The sequence below is a fragment of the Cheilinus undulatus genome, linkage group 10 (assembly GCF_018320785.1).
Source record: "Cheilinus undulatus linkage group 10, ASM1832078v1, whole genome shotgun sequence".
Lineage (NCBI taxonomy): Eukaryota > Metazoa > Chordata > Actinopteri > Labriformes > Labridae > Cheilinus > Cheilinus undulatus.
In genome coordinates this window covers 9,955,871-9,972,244 of record NC_054874.1, presented here as the reverse complement: position 1 = coordinate 9,972,244, position 16,374 = coordinate 9,955,871, and the positions used below count along the sequence as shown (strand labels likewise).

The window sequence follows — 16,374 nt, the reverse complement described above, 5'->3', positions numbered from 1 at the left end:
ATGTGAGATTTGGGGAGAGACATAAGGGAATGGAGGACTTGAACCCAGGCCGCTTATTTACATGGGGCGCAACCTAACCACTAGGCCATCTGCGCCCCAGTTTGCACCGACTATCTTTCTTTTTTTAAATGGAATATTGGAATATCTATCTTTATTCAGTCATATTTCATGAGTTGCCTTTTTATCTTTGTCAACTACTGACTACAAAAATTACTAGTAGCTGTAACCTTTGGTCTCATGGATTTATCATTTATGAAATTCCTCAGATTCACTGTCTGTGGTTAAAGAGCTTTCAATGTTTTTACTATGTAATCCTAGTCTGAGCTACAGGGTCATCTTAAGCTTGAGCATTGTATTAGTTTGGGACATTTTAAAACCAGAATTAGGGGACATTTGACCAGTGTATGCACATGTTTTTCTGCTGAAATTCTTCTGTTTTTGTCATATGTATGGAACTTATTGAGCTGGCTTGGACAGGACTCCTTTGTAAAGAGATCTTTTTGTATCTCAGTAGGAATAATCCTGGTTAAATAAATTGTAAACAAAAAAATCAATAAATAAAAATGTCTCCTATAAGAAAGATATTAAAGGATAAAATGTACACCTGTTACACAATGCAATAGTCAGTAACCAAATTAAAACAAATATCAGTAATGTGTACAGAAAGTCTTAATAACTCTTTTCTCTCCTTCTTTCCCCCTCAGACACAAACCAGTGAGCTCTGCTCTTCCTTCACCCTCCTCTCCCCCCACGCCGTTCTCAGGCTTCGCTTCCCCATACCCGACCTGCGGCCCCTCCCTAAGCGTCGACCTCCAACCCAGAGGGCGGTGCGGCAGGAGACTTTGGTCCTGGAGCTGACAGACCTGGAGCTGAAGCACCAGGAGGCTCCGGACCTCCGGACTGAGCAGACTGCCCCTGGACAGCCGTGGGCTCCCTGCCTCACTCAGCTGCTGGAGGCCTCCTTCACGGACCTACATGGTTAGAACACACAGCTCTCAAAAGTCATGCTGACTTAAACCAGGGCCATAATTCCAGTGTGAAGAGGTGCACAAGCTAAGATAAGACTCTTAAAAGATCATCAAAGTATAAAGAAAGGAAAATTCACAAAAATAAGCCTTGTGTTTTAGTTTTAATGAGAGACCAATGAAACCAAGACAGTTAACTAATTCCATTATATTTAAAAACATTTTATTTTGTTAATATTTTGCCTGTAGTAGTGGAGGTTGCCTCTCTTAGCATGTTTACCATTTATAAGAATGCACATAACCATTTTTTATATCTCAGTTTTTGCACCTTATTTGCATTTACCTGTGCAAATAGCTTTTGAAGAGCTTGAAGGGAGTTATCAATACTGATTGCAGCTCTGTTAGACTTCTAAAAGTGAAATGCATACAGAGGACTGAGGTTCTGTGTCTCGATAGGCTCATACGAGGGCTGGGAGGGTGGCTCTTTCCCCTGTATCAGAGTGAAGAAGTACCGTGACTCTCTGCCCAGGTTTGTACTGCTATTTTTAAAAATAATAAAATGTTTCATTGAGAAATGATAAAGGGATATGCTCTGACAGAAACACGATCTTGCAGTGTTGAAGACAAAATGAAAATTTCTGCTGCCTTGTTAAGATGTTCTCTAAAAGAGCTGTGTGTTATTTACTGCATCTATGAGCAGGTTATCAGTGCATGTGCGTGGAGGTGAAACTCAGGGCCCTACAGGAGGTCTGGATGGGATGAACATGGGTCTGATCCGGGACATGGGGGCCACCTTCTTTGAAAGTCACTGTGAACTCAACAACAAAACCAGCTCTCCGTTCTCATCTAACCGAACCATGTTTGAGACTGAGGAGGTGCGCTTACACTCAGAGAAAAGGGAAACAATTTATGAGCAATTTTTACAAAGATACAGACCTGACTTGATTTTCCTCGACTCTCCGCCTTCTTTGTTCCAGATGGTGATTCCAGCTGATCCGGAGGAGATGCGTCAGTTTCAGGCACAGTGTGTCGCTCAGTGCCAGTGTGCTGTGGACATCAGCCTGCCGCTGGCCTACATCCTCCTGCCCAGCAAGCAGGCCTTCCAGAGCGTCTACAACAGGTTTGTTAACAGTAGGACAAGTGTGAGAGCTTCCTCTCTATAAAGGATTATCCAAGTGTACCAGGAAATGCTGGAAAATCTTTTAGCTAAAGTGTTTAATGGCAGATATAAAGATAAAAAAAGCTGCCCTTTTATGTAAAAATTCATTGCTATGACTTTATAAAGGTATCACATTGTGGATTTCTTTAACAAGTGAATAAAATGGTGCAAATTGCATTTTTTTTGCCTTGAAGCATCATTGATTTTCTTGCTGTTAAACTGTTAATGTAGAGCTGTTATGCAAGAGATGGCTTCATCTCCTGCTTTGTTCTTTCTCAGTCTTTATTTTTGTCTTCAACTCTGCACCAGATGCAATATTAATTTCCCTCACCCTTTCCCTTTTTCCAAAAAAGAATTAATAACGATCTGTTGATGTGGGAGCCTCCTCCACCCTCGTCCAACAGCCCAGACCACAGCCGCCATCAGCGTGACGAGTTTCAGCTCTGCAAGTCAGCCTTCAGACTCGGTGAGCTTTCCAGCCCTGATGGAAAAAATCTAAAAACAGTATGTGGATCTGTAAGACATAATAGCATCTACTTTGAAATAATAATGTGTATTCTTTATCTCCACCGCAGACTCTGACTCAGAAGAGGACGAGCCTCAGTTCTACCTGGCCAGTGAATCAGATGGAAAATCACCACAGTCAGCTCCCCGTCCCAACCACAACCTTAGCCTGCTCTCCCTCACTGTGATCATCGACAAAGGTCGGCTCCAAGCCAGAACGGACAAGAAGGTGAGCCTACAGCAGTGCAGGATGATCATGTCTCTACCTGGTATTACGTTGGTAATAAATGTGGCCTTCTAAGTATTTAATACAAGGATGGAAAAAATGCATTTTTCAGTGGAGTTCATTTCTGTTATAATGATAACGTTGAATTTTTTGGAAAGATTTTAAAACAGTTCTGTGGTTAGAGCAGGCGCCCCTAAGCAGAGGCTATAGGGGATCGATTCCCATTCTCAGCGCTGTTTGGTGCATGTCTGTCCCCACTCTCTCCCCATATCCTGTCTCCCTTCAGCTTCCCTATTGGAATAAAGCAAAAAGACTCCCAAATAATCTGAAAAACAGCTGTGGCTTCATCCACTCACAATTCAAATGTATTCTTTAATTCTCAAGCTTGTTTTATTGTGTTTGTCAACCGTTTGTATATCTCTTTGATCCAGGAGGACCAGAGTCATGGGGAGATTGTGCTTGACCTGGAAGGAGGGAAGATATTTAGTGTTGCACAGCACCAAAATGACCCCAATCTCAGCTTCCTGTGTCTGGAGAGCAGACGAGTGGAGCTCTACCATCGAGGTTTGAATTTTTAATTTGCCTTTAAACGCTCAAATGGCAAAATCAATCTTATATTTCTTTTTTGAGCGCATCAATGTAGATAGACAATGAGTCCATTTTTTCGTCAGATTTTTTTGCACGTTAAAAAAGAATATCAATCTCATGTTTTTCTAATCATGTTTGCACACTGATGCCAAAACTTTTATCCGCCATTATTTTTTTCAATACAAGTTAGATTTTATGTAAATTTGCTCGATCTGTCCAAGTCATTTAGATGGTGATTAATGATTCAAAAAAGCACCTGCTGCTCGCTCACCCCCTTCTCTTTTTCTCTTCCTGACTTGCACTGAAACCTTACTTTAAACACCGCGATTTGCTTGTGTATTAAGTGGATATCAACCTTTGAAATGTAACAGGCAAAGGCATAAGCTTATTTTCATAGCCATCTTACAGAGACTGAATTGCTTAGCACAGCTGTGATGTGACAGGGCCACAGGCTCATCCTCACTGCTTATTCGTCACAGTGCGAAATGATTTGTCACATTCTATTAAGTTTTGCAGTAAATACAAATAAAATGCTACTGATTTAGTGTGCAAGGTTTGAGAACTTTTATGCTTTGTAGTAAATATTCATGTTTCATGCTTTACTCCTGACTCCTGATCCAGCCGTGGTCAAAGACACCCCTATCCCACAGCGGTTGGAAATGCCAAACTTCACACCCCCAAAGCACCTGGACCCAACCATCTACCCCACTGAGGTGGGAGTGAGCAGTGTAAGTGGCAGGGAGGGAGAACAGCAGATGTTGTCCACAGCCATTAAAATCACGCTGGACTCACACAGGAGCGTTAAGGTATGTCCAGCTTCGATACCTGTGTTTATATATCTATATCAGATATCATATATATCAGATGTAGTCTGATATTAAGAGGATCTGGTTCTGTCACTTCTCGCAGGAGTTTCTGGTTGCGCTCCGACTTCAAGGTGCCACCATGCGACACTACATGACGCAGACGAATCACAGCTGGCATGAGCAGGTGAGAGGCCCTGCAAATAAAGAATCCCTCTTAATGACTTCACTGAACTCTTATAGTTACTGGCAGTGTTACTTGTTTTTAAATTCTGGGCATTGTAAGTTGTTTTCCTTTTTCCTTGCATTGCTTGCCAAGTGCAAAATATTTGATGATGAGAAACAGGAGGATAATTTTCAACTCTCTGGAAAAATTTCTGGTTTGAAGACTTGGTCTTGGCCTCTTAGAGTAAGATATTTTTCTCTACTTATGGCAGTATTTTTGATTTAACAAATTAGTACAGATATTAAACCCTATGTCCTGTGAAATGTTATGTAATACAGTGAACAGTTCCACTGCTGTTTTGAATATTGGGTGCAGCAGTTTTGTGACTGAAAACAATGTCACGCTTCATTATCTGCTGATATTAAATAGTTTTTCCCAACTGCATGAACTGTGACTCTTCAGGGGAATTAAATGTGACTAAGGAAGAGGTACTGGATATGGCTCTGTGATTATACAAAATGGTGCCTCAGAAACTTTCCATCCAGAAAATAAGATTCATTAAACAAAAGTCCAGAAAGAGCTGGACATAGATGACAAACAGGAACCTGAAACCCTCTGTTGTGGTAGCTGCTGCTAACATTTGACATTTCCCCCTCAAAATAAGCAGCTCTGCCAGAAGCACACAGCTTTTTTCCTGTTCTTGTTCCCAGAGATGATAAGTATATGGTTTAACATGACAAAATTGATTTAACAGGACAACTTGCACAACCAAATCAATCCGAAGACAATGTTTCTGGCATCATCTGCTATTTCCTCTGTGTGATTTTCCAGTTAGAGTTGCAGCTGTGCTGAGAAATGCTAACCACACTCCACGCAGGAATCAAACATAGTGGCTGAATTTTATTACGTTTGCCAAATTGACTCTGTGTGTTTGCTACAGCTGGTTGACTTCTTGGATGTCATCGACGATCCCATTCTGGGATACACAGCGCCTGCCGTCATCACTGTCCTCCACACACACCTTGCTACCTGTGCCGTCGACTACAGGTATACGCCTTTATTTTAAAAAGCTTTTTATATACTATTGTGCTTTATGACTCTGACCTAAACATGCTCTGTGTTTCTATCAGACCTCTGTATCTGCCCTTGCGAGTGTTGTTCACAGCAGAGTCCTTCTCTCTGTCCAGTAACATCATCGTAGACACTGCCACCTTCCACCTCAGGTACAGATGTCATCACCTGCTGAACATGAAGTTTACCAATTTGATAAAGCAAATCTAGAAAGAATAGTCTCTCAAATAAAAGCACAGCATTAACTTTTGGCATCTTATCAGTGAGTGTTTCTAATGCTAAAATGTTCAATTTTTTTTTTTTTTACTTTTACTCAGATTCATCCTGGATGACTCTGCTCTCTACCTCTCTGACAAATGTGAGACTGACACTGTGGACCTGAGGAGAGGTAAAAAAGGGACCATGAGGCAAATGTGTGCTTTTTTAAGTTATTAAGCTGAAGTAAAATGCATTTGTGGTGTCAGAAACACACATTATGGCTCCTTAATAGTGTCACCAGTATTGTTATTATTGCATTTAGTGAAATGAAGCTCTTACATTTCCTCTCAAGTAAGGTCTGTATGTCGGATTTATTAGATATGCATCAACGCTGAAAGTTAGAGCCGGTATTGATGTTTAACAGAACAATTAAGCCAGTGGTTCCCAACCTTTTTTCCTTAGGACTCCCCCACACACACACTTTCATCTATGAACGCTAAACCCCCTGGGACCTTCTTAGAAAAAGTGCACATCAATCATAATCGTTTTCATTGACAAAATTCCAACAGAACAGGCCTACATAGACTTGTTTTTGACTAAAGATCTATGAATAAACTATCCATTATAATGACAGTGTATTAGGGCCACTCTAGGAAAAAAGAGAGGTTGATTTCAAGAAAAAAATACAAATTCTCAACTCTGAAAAGTTGATTTATGAGGAAAAATAGATAAATTTTTATGACTTTTGATAGTGGTAAATGTGCCTGAATCCTGGATTACAAATTTTTAAGATTTATTTTTGTGCCTTTTATGCCTTTATTAGATAGAGGAGGACAGTAAATAGACTTGAAAACAGGGACAAGAGTGGGGAGAGACATGCGGTAAAGGGCCTCAGGCCAGATTCGAACCCGAGCCAAAAAGTCCCAAAAGTCAAAATTTGACCACTGTTTTCAGTTTGGTTTCTTGTACATTTTTGACTTTACCTTGTTGTAAAATAATGATTTTAAAAACTTGAAATTTTTGAATTTTTAATGTCAAAATTTAAGACTTCTTAGGCTCTGAAATTTTGATTTTTTTTCTCGTAATGTCCTGACTTTTGAAACTCTGAAATATGCTGAATTTAAGACTTTATAATCGTGAAAACTAGATTTTTTTCCCAGCAAAATTTTGACTTTTTTATGGTAGAAATCAACAGATTCTCCATATTTTTTTGATCTTTTAGGTTGGCCCTCTTACACCATTGTACATCATGTTTTTAATCACATTTATATATATATAAAAACAGCTAATTTTTTTATAAACAGGGCAGTATTGGCCAATACTAATGCTGAACTAATTGATCTGTGCATCCTTGGGTTTAATAAAATTCTGTAATTGTTGCTTTTATTTAGCCCCTGAATTTAACCAGTAAATGTTACATAATGATCTGAATAGATTTTAGTCTGATCAAAACAAGTCAAGGTCACGAGAATATCTCCATAACACTGAGGGATTTTCTTTGTGGTTTGCACAAAAGTCCACTCTGTCTTAAGGATAAAATAACTGAATTTTGGAGGTCTAAGGTTTAAGTTCATTTGGCCTTGCTAATAAGATTTCAATAAGTCACACGACCACAGAAACCAGCCCAGCCCTTCTTCTTTACCACCACGGTTTTTTCTTTTGTGTACCTGTTGGGCTTATTTTTATTTTTATTTATTTATTTTTTTCTACTCTATTGAGTGATGCAAAAAAGAACATGACAAGTGAGGGACAACATATTTACAATTTAAACAATACAAACAGTGGAAACAAGACAAGACAAAGACAGGCAGGAGCTCAAGATGATTCGAACTTTAAATATGAGGGTGTGAAGGGCTATGTTCTTGTGTGTGTAGAAGAGTGTGCATAAACATGTGAGTGTGTGTCTATGTGTGTGTGTGTATGTGCAGTCATTTGTTTAGGTGGCTCATGAAAGAATGGTGAAGGTATGGGGTATCAGGTTAGGCTGGAATTGATTTGTCTGAATACATTAAAGACAAGAAACAAAGAGACACTGTAAAAGAGGGAAAAACAACAAAAAAAAAAAACAAAAATTAAATTAAAAGGCAGTATATATGGATATGGGGTGTATGTAGGTAAAGGAATGGTGTGAGCGGAATAGATAGAAATAAAATACGTTTACAATTTAAAAAATGATAAGACTGAATAAAAGAAAGGGGGAAAAGAAAAGAAAGATCAAAGGAGCAACAAAGGGGAAAAAAATAATGAAAATGATTAGAAACAATTATTAGTAATATTAATAATAATACTATCTTGCATCTGTATTCTGTTTAAGCTGAGACATTTCAATGATTATTAGCTGCTTTTGTACTCATTTCTTATCTTTTCAATATAAAAGCTTTGCCAACATGTTTAGTTTGAATCAAAACAGAGCTCTAGAAAGATGTTTCACTTGTAGAAGATGTTAAAGTAAAGGGGGTTATTTCTTTATAAATATTTTTTACAAATAAAATCAGAGAAGGAGATAATCTCACTGTAATGACTAACACAGTAACATCATGTGCCCTTGTGTTACACAGACTATGTGTGTGTTTTGGACATTGACCTTCTGGAGCTCGCCATCACCACATGGAAAGGCAGTGATACAGGAAAACTGGTGAGTGCATGTTGTCTGTTTACCTACCTGTGTCTCCTTGATTTTCACTACAGACCGAGCATCCCAGCACAAAGAATGATCTGCTCTGCAAGAGAAAAATTCTGATATAAATATATATACTGTATATTTGCTTTACTATAATAAGAGCTTTAGGCTGGAATCAGTATACAGTTGGACCATTACCAACAGATGATTCAACTGTTTTTAAACAAGCATTAACAGGATGAACAGATGTGAGTAGACTTAGTTTAAAATCTGTCAACACAATGTGGCCATGCAGTTTTTCCTCAACCCTTTCAATAAAAAGTTTTATGTTCACTGGAAAAAACACATAAAAATATGTATGTAATTTAGACAATGCAACACTTGCTGTTCCACTTATTATGAGCACAAATGTTGCTAATTTGTCTCATTTAATCAAGCAGATACTTTTAGATTCAAGGGTATTAAAACGTGTTGATCGGATTTACTGTGCAGCTACATTAGCACCATCTAATAGGATTTGCTGGTGTGAAAATACTCCCAAGTACATTCAAAAAGTAGTAAATCCCCCTCTCACCAATAGCTGTTCTTTCCTGCTGTTAACATGCATATATTTTTATGATGTAAAAATAAGGCATATTTATCATTTAAGGATTTTACTCACCTTTGATTTAACTTGTTATAAAAACTGTTTAACTGAAAAATTCCTTGTAGATTTAAAATTGTTTGGGAGGTCTTAATAAAAAAAATAAGAAATGAAAAAAACCCGGTTGCATGAATATGCACACCCCTTGACTAAAACTTTGTTGCAGCACTGTTTGATTTTATCACAATATTCAGTCTCTTGTGTTAAAAATCTACCAGCATAATATGTCTTGACCAGGCAAAATCTGCCAGATTTAGAGAGCATTTCTTGTGCACAGCCGTCTTCAGGTCACAGATTTTCAGCAGCATTCTGCTCTTAGCTCTGGTTTGTGTGAGGGAATTCAGCATGGCCTCACTGAGTCTGAGTCAATCAGGGCAGTGCAAGGTGTGTGAGAGCTGATTGCCACTGATTGTGGCCAGGTGTGGCAAACTGATATAAGCTCCTGGGCTGCAGCACTCTGTGCTGACTCATTATCTCACCATCAGAGATAAGGAGAGCATTTCTTTGGGTTTTCTGGGGTGTCTCTAGTGTGAACTAAGAACACAAGAGTATTTGTAGCATTTAAAGGATATTTCTATGTTTGTGTTTGAATGGATCAACCAGTCATTGGAAAACTGCGTTTGTTAATGTTGGAAGCCATTACCCAGCCTTTAGTTTGCCTTATAACATCAGCCTGGTGGCTGTTTCAGTTCTTTAAGCACTTAGTTTTCTCTGTCTCCTTTGAGTTAAGTCTCTAGTCAGCTGCAAGGCAGTGGTGATTCAGTTTGCCCATTTTATCAATTAGTAGGATAGGAGCCTGTATTTTGGTTACCCCCTTCTCCCAATTAATCATTTGTGATTTTAGTGGTTATCCTTGTTGGGTAACTTTAAGAAACTCGGGTCTGCAATGGGGTCCTATTTCCCCCTTCCCTTACAGTTTGAGCCAGTCCAAAAATGTATTTTCTTCTGATGACTACATTATTTTTGTGTTGCAGCTTTGGATGTATGCTCTGGGTTATTGTTATGCTATAAGGTGAAACTGGCTCTTTATTTTCAGCTTTCTAGCAGATTTCTGGAGGTTTTGTGCTGAAATGTTACTGTTTTTTGACCTGTTCATAATTCACTCTATCCCAACTAAAACCCAGCGCCAGGGGAGCTTGCCACCATGCTTTAGCATGAATATGGTGGATTTTGTTATGAGCAATGTTGTTGTGCCAAGCATTCCTTTTATAATGATGGAAAAAGTTTATCTTTGGTTTCGTCAGACCATAACAAATTATGCTTGATTTTCTGCATAAGAAAGGCTTCCATCTTGCCAGCACAGACATATGAAGAGTACAAGAACAGATCAGGGAAATAAAGAACACCATACTGATCATGAAACATCATGCTTTGGGGCTGTTTTCTTCAACTAGATCTGAGGTTTTAGTTTAGGTGAGTGAATTATGAACACGACAAAAGATTGACTCCATCAAAAGAAAATAAAAGTTTTGGGATGGTCCACCAAGAGGTCAGACCTGAATCCTGATGTAAGGGTTAGGGTTCTGTATGGTGACCTGAGCAAGGCTGTGCAAAGTAAATACTTTTGCCCGGCAAAGTTTTTGTCAAGGGTGTGCATATGCAACTGATTTTGTCATGTCATATTTCTTATTAATTTCTCCTAAATGATTTATTTTTCTTTTTAATTTTTTTTGTTAAAACTTACATTAAGGTTGAACAAGATCTGAAATATTTCTTTGTCTTATTTTTACCCAAAGTGTGGCATTTTAGTAAGGGTGTGTAGACTGTTGAGAGCAACTGTATGTGAGTTTGGTTAACTTTTTTAATTTTGGAAATGAACAGAGATGTCAAGCTTGACATTTCCTTTCGGTCATAGAAATTTTGTTAGGATTTAAAGGTCACATATTAATAAAATATGCGCCCCTGGGCTGTCCTAATCTCCCCAACAATCTTTCTGTTTTTATACTCCGCCCTTTCTGTCCCCTTATCTCCTATTTTTCTTTATCTAAACATGCTTCCTCTCTCTTATTTTTGTTCTCCAGTCCCAGCCTCTCTTTGAGCTCCGCTGCTCCAACAATGTGGTCCACCTTCATACCTGTGCTGACTCCTGTGCTGCCCTGGTCAATATGCTGCAGTATCTGGTCTCCCAGGGCGACCTGCACCCTCCACCAAGACACACCTCCCCCACGGAAATTGCTGGCCAGAAATTACCTGTAAGTCTAGAGTATTAAAAGAAAAATTACAGCCAAATATTGAAAAGATATAAGGATTATTTGTTAGAATAGCAACCATCATCCGATGTCTTTATCATCTACAGACTGTCTTCTAGAGTAGTAAAAAAATTCAGGGATTTGACATCCTTGCAACAGAGACCACAGTGCATCCATAAATGTTTTAAAGATGCCGTTAATTTATCTTAAGTTTGTGTTTTGTTCTGTCTCCTTAGCTGACAGAGAGTCCTGCAGCTGTGCTGCCCTGCCCTCCTGCTGAAACCGCAGAGATCAACCAGTGTGACCTCGCTGATGCCTTAATAGACACCGAAAAGAGTCACAGAGAAGAGAGTGTAGATCCAGGTACTGCACAGCTTGTCCCTTTTTTTAAGTCACAGCAGGAGATGGTTCATTGTGAGTTCAGATGGTGGATTGATGTATTGAAAGCTGTGGAGTCAAACCTGAACCATGTTAGCCAAGTTTGTCTTTTACTTAGAGAGATGCATAAAACCGTCCTGGTAAAACAGATTATTCTGAAGGAACAATTAAACATAGAGGATGAGATGTCTTTGTAACATGCATTTATACTCAGGAGTTTCTGTTTCTGGTGATAATCTGACTTCTGTGGGCTCCTTTGTGTTTTCACAGGTTCCCCCTCCATGCCCAGAGGCTCACCTGTCTCAGTCTATCTGTTCCCCGGAGAAGCTCCAAAGGGCAGTCCATCCATCCCATTGAGTGATGACTCTGAAATTGATGGGCTGGTTGCCACAGCAACAGAGGCACAAGCAGACATGATGTCAGAGGAAGGCTCAGAGGGCTCTACAGACAACGACGACTTCTGCATCTTAGAGGCTCCTGGCATGGGCATCCCCGTGAGTCTCTTCTTGCTTTTATGATCCTGTCTTTCCCTCTCTCATAAAAACACTGTTTAAGAGTCATTTTTGAGTAACACATTGGATTTGTTACAGCCAAGAGACGGCGAGCCTGTGGTGACGGTGCTGTCCTTGGGGCCCATCAAAGTGAAAGACAGTCACTTCTCACGACCTCGAGGCAGTTCAGACCTTCTCAGAGCCCCGAGCCGCTTCCCAGTGCCTCAGAACAGGGTGGTGCTGCGGGAGATCTCTGTGGTGTGGCATCTCTACGGGGGCAAGGACTTTGGCGGCAGACCCCTGTCTATACATGCCCAGCATGCCACCAGGTAACAGAGTGCAAAGAAGTTCTCAAAGTACAGATATTTAGCTTCTCTTACAACATTCCATATATGTTCTTCATCATTCTTTTTGATGGATTTATCCTCGCATTCTTCTTCTCCTTCGACCTCTCTCTCTTCAGAGGTCGGTCAGTCTCGGCTGGTGTCCGTGGATCCCCATCCCGCTCTGTTGGTTCCTCTCGCCCTCAAAACTCGTGGCGCTGGGCAGGAGGCAGTGGGCGTCAGCACACACTGTTGATGGAGATCCAGCTCACAAAGGTACTAAACAGAGCATGTGGATGATAGCTGAAATGACATCAGTTCATCAGTTTTGCAAAGGGACTGAATACTTATGAAAATTTGATATTTCAGGGTTTTTTTTTAATTTCAAATCAGCTTCTTGCTCCTCACAGTTATCATTCAGACATGGTTATTGGTGATCTTCTAAATTATCAACACAACATTTAAGTATTTCTCAAGCTCTTGAACTCAAAACTTAACAGCCTTCCCCTTCCTTTTTAAACCAATATAAATGTCTCAGTAGGTGTTTACATTCCTTCTGTTTTGTTCCCCAGGTGTCCTTCCAGCATGAGACTTATCCAGTGGTTGTAACGGGGCATGATGGTGAGGGGTCACTGACTGCTCCGGTTGGGGTTTGTCCGGGTGGTGAGCAGCCCATTTCCAGGCAGGTCTTCATCGTCCAGGAGCTGGAGGTTCGAGACCGACTGGCTTCCTCCCAAATCAACAAATTCCTCTACCTCTACACCAGTGAGAGCATGCCGCGCCGAGCCCACTCCAACATGGTGAGATTGGAGGGCTTTCCCTTTGTGAGGGGATTATATTGGGTTGTCACAAAGACAGATAAATGACTAGCCTGGCACACACTAAAAGATTTTTAAAATCTTAGCTGATTTTTTAATGTGAGTGACCCCACTCATGATGACATCCAATGATAGATTTTAGAGTTCTGTTCTTGTAGTGTGAGGTGTGCAGTGAGTTGACTAACACAGCACCCACATAGTCGCAGGCTCATTCAACGACGGTGATCATCAACTGGTAGCCCGGGGGCCACATCAGGCCCTCCACATCTTCTCATCTGGTCCCCAGAACATTATCAAATTCAGGACAATTAAAGAAAACAACTTCCTATTGCTATTAAAACAACACCAAAAACAGATGAGTTTAAAAGAATTTCATCAGGATGTTTCATCCATTTTTCTGAAATCAATCCTTTAGCTGTTAGTAGCAAATATGATGCATATTAAACAGAGATTTATTAGTTTATTCCTGATAAAACTGCTTTTTTTCTATGCCAACTTTCAGCCTCAAAAGCTTTGGGAGTATAATTTTCCTGCTTGGGTTTTCCCCCTGTCACTACACAGCGTGTAAGTATCAAGCCAAGTGATAGACAACAAGGTAGCCGCAGAAATATTCTGCTAAAATATCTCGATCACCCCCTTGTGGCTTGCTGAGATAAAGGGACTCATCCCAGTGTAAGAGCCAGACAATTACATACATTTAAAAAGAAATAAAAAAATATTCCCAAAAAAATATTACTTTCTTTAGTTTATTTGAAGGTTCAGCCCCCAGAGTGCCTGTAGAGGAAAAAGCTGGCCCTTTGTCCAAATGTGGCTGATGATCACTGTTCTACAACAACCAGAGTCTTCACTCTCAAAACTCCAAACTTGCACGATCAAATGCAGTTTTATTTATCTTTCAGGAGTCATTTGTCAATACTCACTGCCTTATTTGTCATGTGTCTGATTCTGGATGTTGTCTTTTGATGGCTGCAGCATGGATAAAGAGCCCAAGGCTGATAAAGTTTTTTCTTTACCTTGACTAAATTATACCGATTGTGTGTGTTCTTCTTCTAGCTGACAGTGAAGGCCCTGCAGGTGTGTCCAGAGTCTGGTCTTGGTGGTCCAGAGTGCTGCCTACGAGTCAGCCTGCTGCCACTTCGACTAAACATTGACCAGGTAACTTTGGATCCTGAGACTGAAACAGAGACTATGATCCACTTTCAGAGACCATGAGCAATTGCAGAGTAGAGCCTTCTAATATTTTATCATATTAGAGTTCACTGTTTCAAGAGGCTGCCTTACAGTCATAGTGCATGTCAGAGTAACATTTTTATTCGATTTATTCACATTTAATCCACTTTTTTTCTTCCTTGCAGGATGCACTGTTTTTCCTGAAGGACTTTTTCAGTAACTTAGCTTCCTTTGTTAACCCTTACCTTCCTGTGGACCCTGCAGCTGAAGGTGAGCCAGATCTGATGATAAAGAGCAGAATGTCATCTTAACTGTGTAATGATTCATTTCAGTTTACTTTTTTATAAAAAGATTAATCTCAATTTGGATCATATGCACCAGAAAATATTCTTTGTTTTATATTTCTGCCAACGCATTTCTAGTGAGAGCTGATCCCTCCCAGAAGGCATCTGAGGAGGCGGAGTCTGCTGCTGGTCTGGGACCTGACCTCACAGCTTCTGTTGAAACTACCTACAGCGAGCAGAGCTCCTCCTCTGCCGGCTCCACCTCTTCGTCTGAACAGCCCATCTACTTCCGGTATGTAAACAGTAATTCCCATGTAGGCTCTGACGTGAAAATAACCTTCAGAAAACAGGCATTTTTATCTTAAATATGGCCTCCTTCATCCTTTGCTGTTTTCAGGGAGTTTCGTTTCACCTCTGAAGTGCCTATCTGGCTGGACTATCATGGCAAACATGTCGTCATTGAGCAGGTGAGAGGTCTTCCAGCCACAACAAAAATATAAATCATACTCTGAAGGGTTTCTGCTCATGATTAGCCCCACTGACTGATCTTTCACTCTCCTTTTGTGTCTCACAGGGAACGTTTGCAGGGATTCTGATCGGTCTGGCTCAGTTAAACTGCTCTGAGCTGAAGCTGAAGAGGCTCTGCTGCAGACACGGGTAAAAAAACACTCTTTCTTCATAAACAAATATCTTATTGGTTTCTTCAGATACATTTCATTGATGTTCATTGATCTGTGCTTTTTCAAAGTTATATCGCCATTTTTGACATGTTTTTTTATTCCCTTTCTGTAAACCTGCCTAGTCTCCTCGGCGTGGACAAAGTGATCCAGTACGCTGTCACTGAGTGGCTCACAGACATCAGGAAGAATCAGCTGCCAGGCATTCTGGGAGGTGTAGGCCCCATGCACTCGGTTGTCCAGCTATGTGAGTAAAGGCTGCTCCAAACAACCATTGTGCACAATTTCTTTATAACATTTAAATGCTATAAATTCAGTTTTAACTCTCATTCCCTTTTCTCCTCTCACTCCTTCTGCGTATCTTTTCAGTCCATGGAGTGAGGGATCTGTTCTGGTTACCTATCGAGCAGTACAGGAAGGATGGACGCATTATTCGAGGTCTCCAGAGGGGGGCAGCATCCTTTGGTACCTCAACAGCATCAGCTGCTCTGGAGCTCAGCAACAGGCTGGTGCAGGCCATACAAGTATGTAGTCTTTGAGGGTTTTCATTTAGGATCGACTATGAATCAGAGATTTGTTTCAGGCCGAACAGATAGAAAAGATCTTCTGAAGTGCCTGTGTTTTGTCAGTCTCAATCAACCAAGGGTTTTAGTCAGTCTAAGCTGTGACCGATGTCTGTCTGTCCATTAGGCCACAGCAGAGACAGTGTATGACATCTTGTCTCCAACTCCTCCTCTGAATCGCTACGCCATCACTGAAGGTCGGGCTCCCTCCAGTCGGCCCCGCAGAGCTGCTCAGCCTGCAGACCTCCGAGAAGGTGTTGCAAAGGCCTATGACACTGTCAGAGAGGTAAGCCGTCACATTGAATTTTGTAAAACTGGCTTTGTACTCTTTCTAGACCAGAGGTTCTGAACCAATTAAGCCTTAGGACGTACCACCACTAAATCGCGACTCAATTTAAAAATTTAGATTATTAGGATCTGTAATTGGTGCAGTAAATTTCCTAATCACAACTAATTATTTTAGTAGTCTTAATAGAACTTTATTGTCCCTTTCAGCACCCTTTGGTCCCTGCAGCCACACTGATGTGAAATAAGTCCA

The 16,374-nt window shown here is 40.4% G+C and overlaps 1 protein-coding gene and 1 long non-coding RNA gene across 3 annotated transcripts in view; one reads left to right on the top strand and one right to left on the bottom strand.

Annotated features, from left to right (window-relative positions):
• Window positions 1-16,374, top strand: part of atg2a (autophagy related 2A) — a 33,569-nt gene that overhangs the window by 14,362 nt on the left and 2,833 nt on the right. For both annotated transcript variants that reach the window (XM_041797270.1, XM_041797268.1), the window contains exons 15-41: window positions 705-978; window positions 1,422-1,494; window positions 1,666-1,840; window positions 1,943-2,085; window positions 2,478-2,590; window positions 2,700-2,857; window positions 3,286-3,418; window positions 4,064-4,248; window positions 4,352-4,432; window positions 5,352-5,458; window positions 5,542-5,634; window positions 5,800-5,870; window positions 8,239-8,315; window positions 10,965-11,135; window positions 11,369-11,495; window positions 11,781-12,004; window positions 12,101-12,330; window positions 12,465-12,600; window positions 12,897-13,124; window positions 14,196-14,297; window positions 14,498-14,582; window positions 14,735-14,888; window positions 14,994-15,063; window positions 15,171-15,253; window positions 15,399-15,520; window positions 15,643-15,797; window positions 15,964-16,122. In XM_041797270.1, the coding sequence (XP_041653204.1) occupies window positions 705-978; window positions 1,422-1,494; window positions 1,666-1,840; window positions 1,943-2,085; window positions 2,478-2,590; window positions 2,700-2,857; window positions 3,286-3,418; window positions 4,064-4,248; window positions 4,352-4,432; window positions 5,352-5,458; window positions 5,542-5,634; window positions 5,800-5,870; window positions 8,239-8,315; window positions 10,965-11,135; window positions 11,369-11,495; window positions 11,781-12,004; window positions 12,101-12,330; window positions 12,465-12,600; window positions 12,897-13,124; window positions 14,196-14,297; window positions 14,498-14,582; window positions 14,735-14,888; window positions 14,994-15,063; window positions 15,171-15,253; window positions 15,399-15,520; window positions 15,643-15,797; window positions 15,964-16,122 (3,729 nt within the window). The remainder of the gene's footprint in view (window positions 1-704; window positions 979-1,421; window positions 1,495-1,665; window positions 1,841-1,942; window positions 2,086-2,477; window positions 2,591-2,699; window positions 2,858-3,285; window positions 3,419-4,063; window positions 4,249-4,351; window positions 4,433-5,351; window positions 5,459-5,541; window positions 5,635-5,799; window positions 5,871-8,238; window positions 8,316-10,964; window positions 11,136-11,368; window positions 11,496-11,780; window positions 12,005-12,100; window positions 12,331-12,464; window positions 12,601-12,896; window positions 13,125-14,195; window positions 14,298-14,497; window positions 14,583-14,734; window positions 14,889-14,993; window positions 15,064-15,170; window positions 15,254-15,398; window positions 15,521-15,642; window positions 15,798-15,963; window positions 16,123-16,374) is intronic.
• On the bottom strand, window positions 886-9,306 carry LOC121516173. Its single transcript, XR_005992447.1, has 5 exons — window positions 8,962-9,306; window positions 8,343-8,400; window positions 2,456-2,619; window positions 1,902-2,076; window positions 886-971 (listed from the first exon to the last, which is right to left on the bottom strand). It is a non-coding gene; the product is annotated as an uncharacterized LOC121516173 (long non-coding RNA).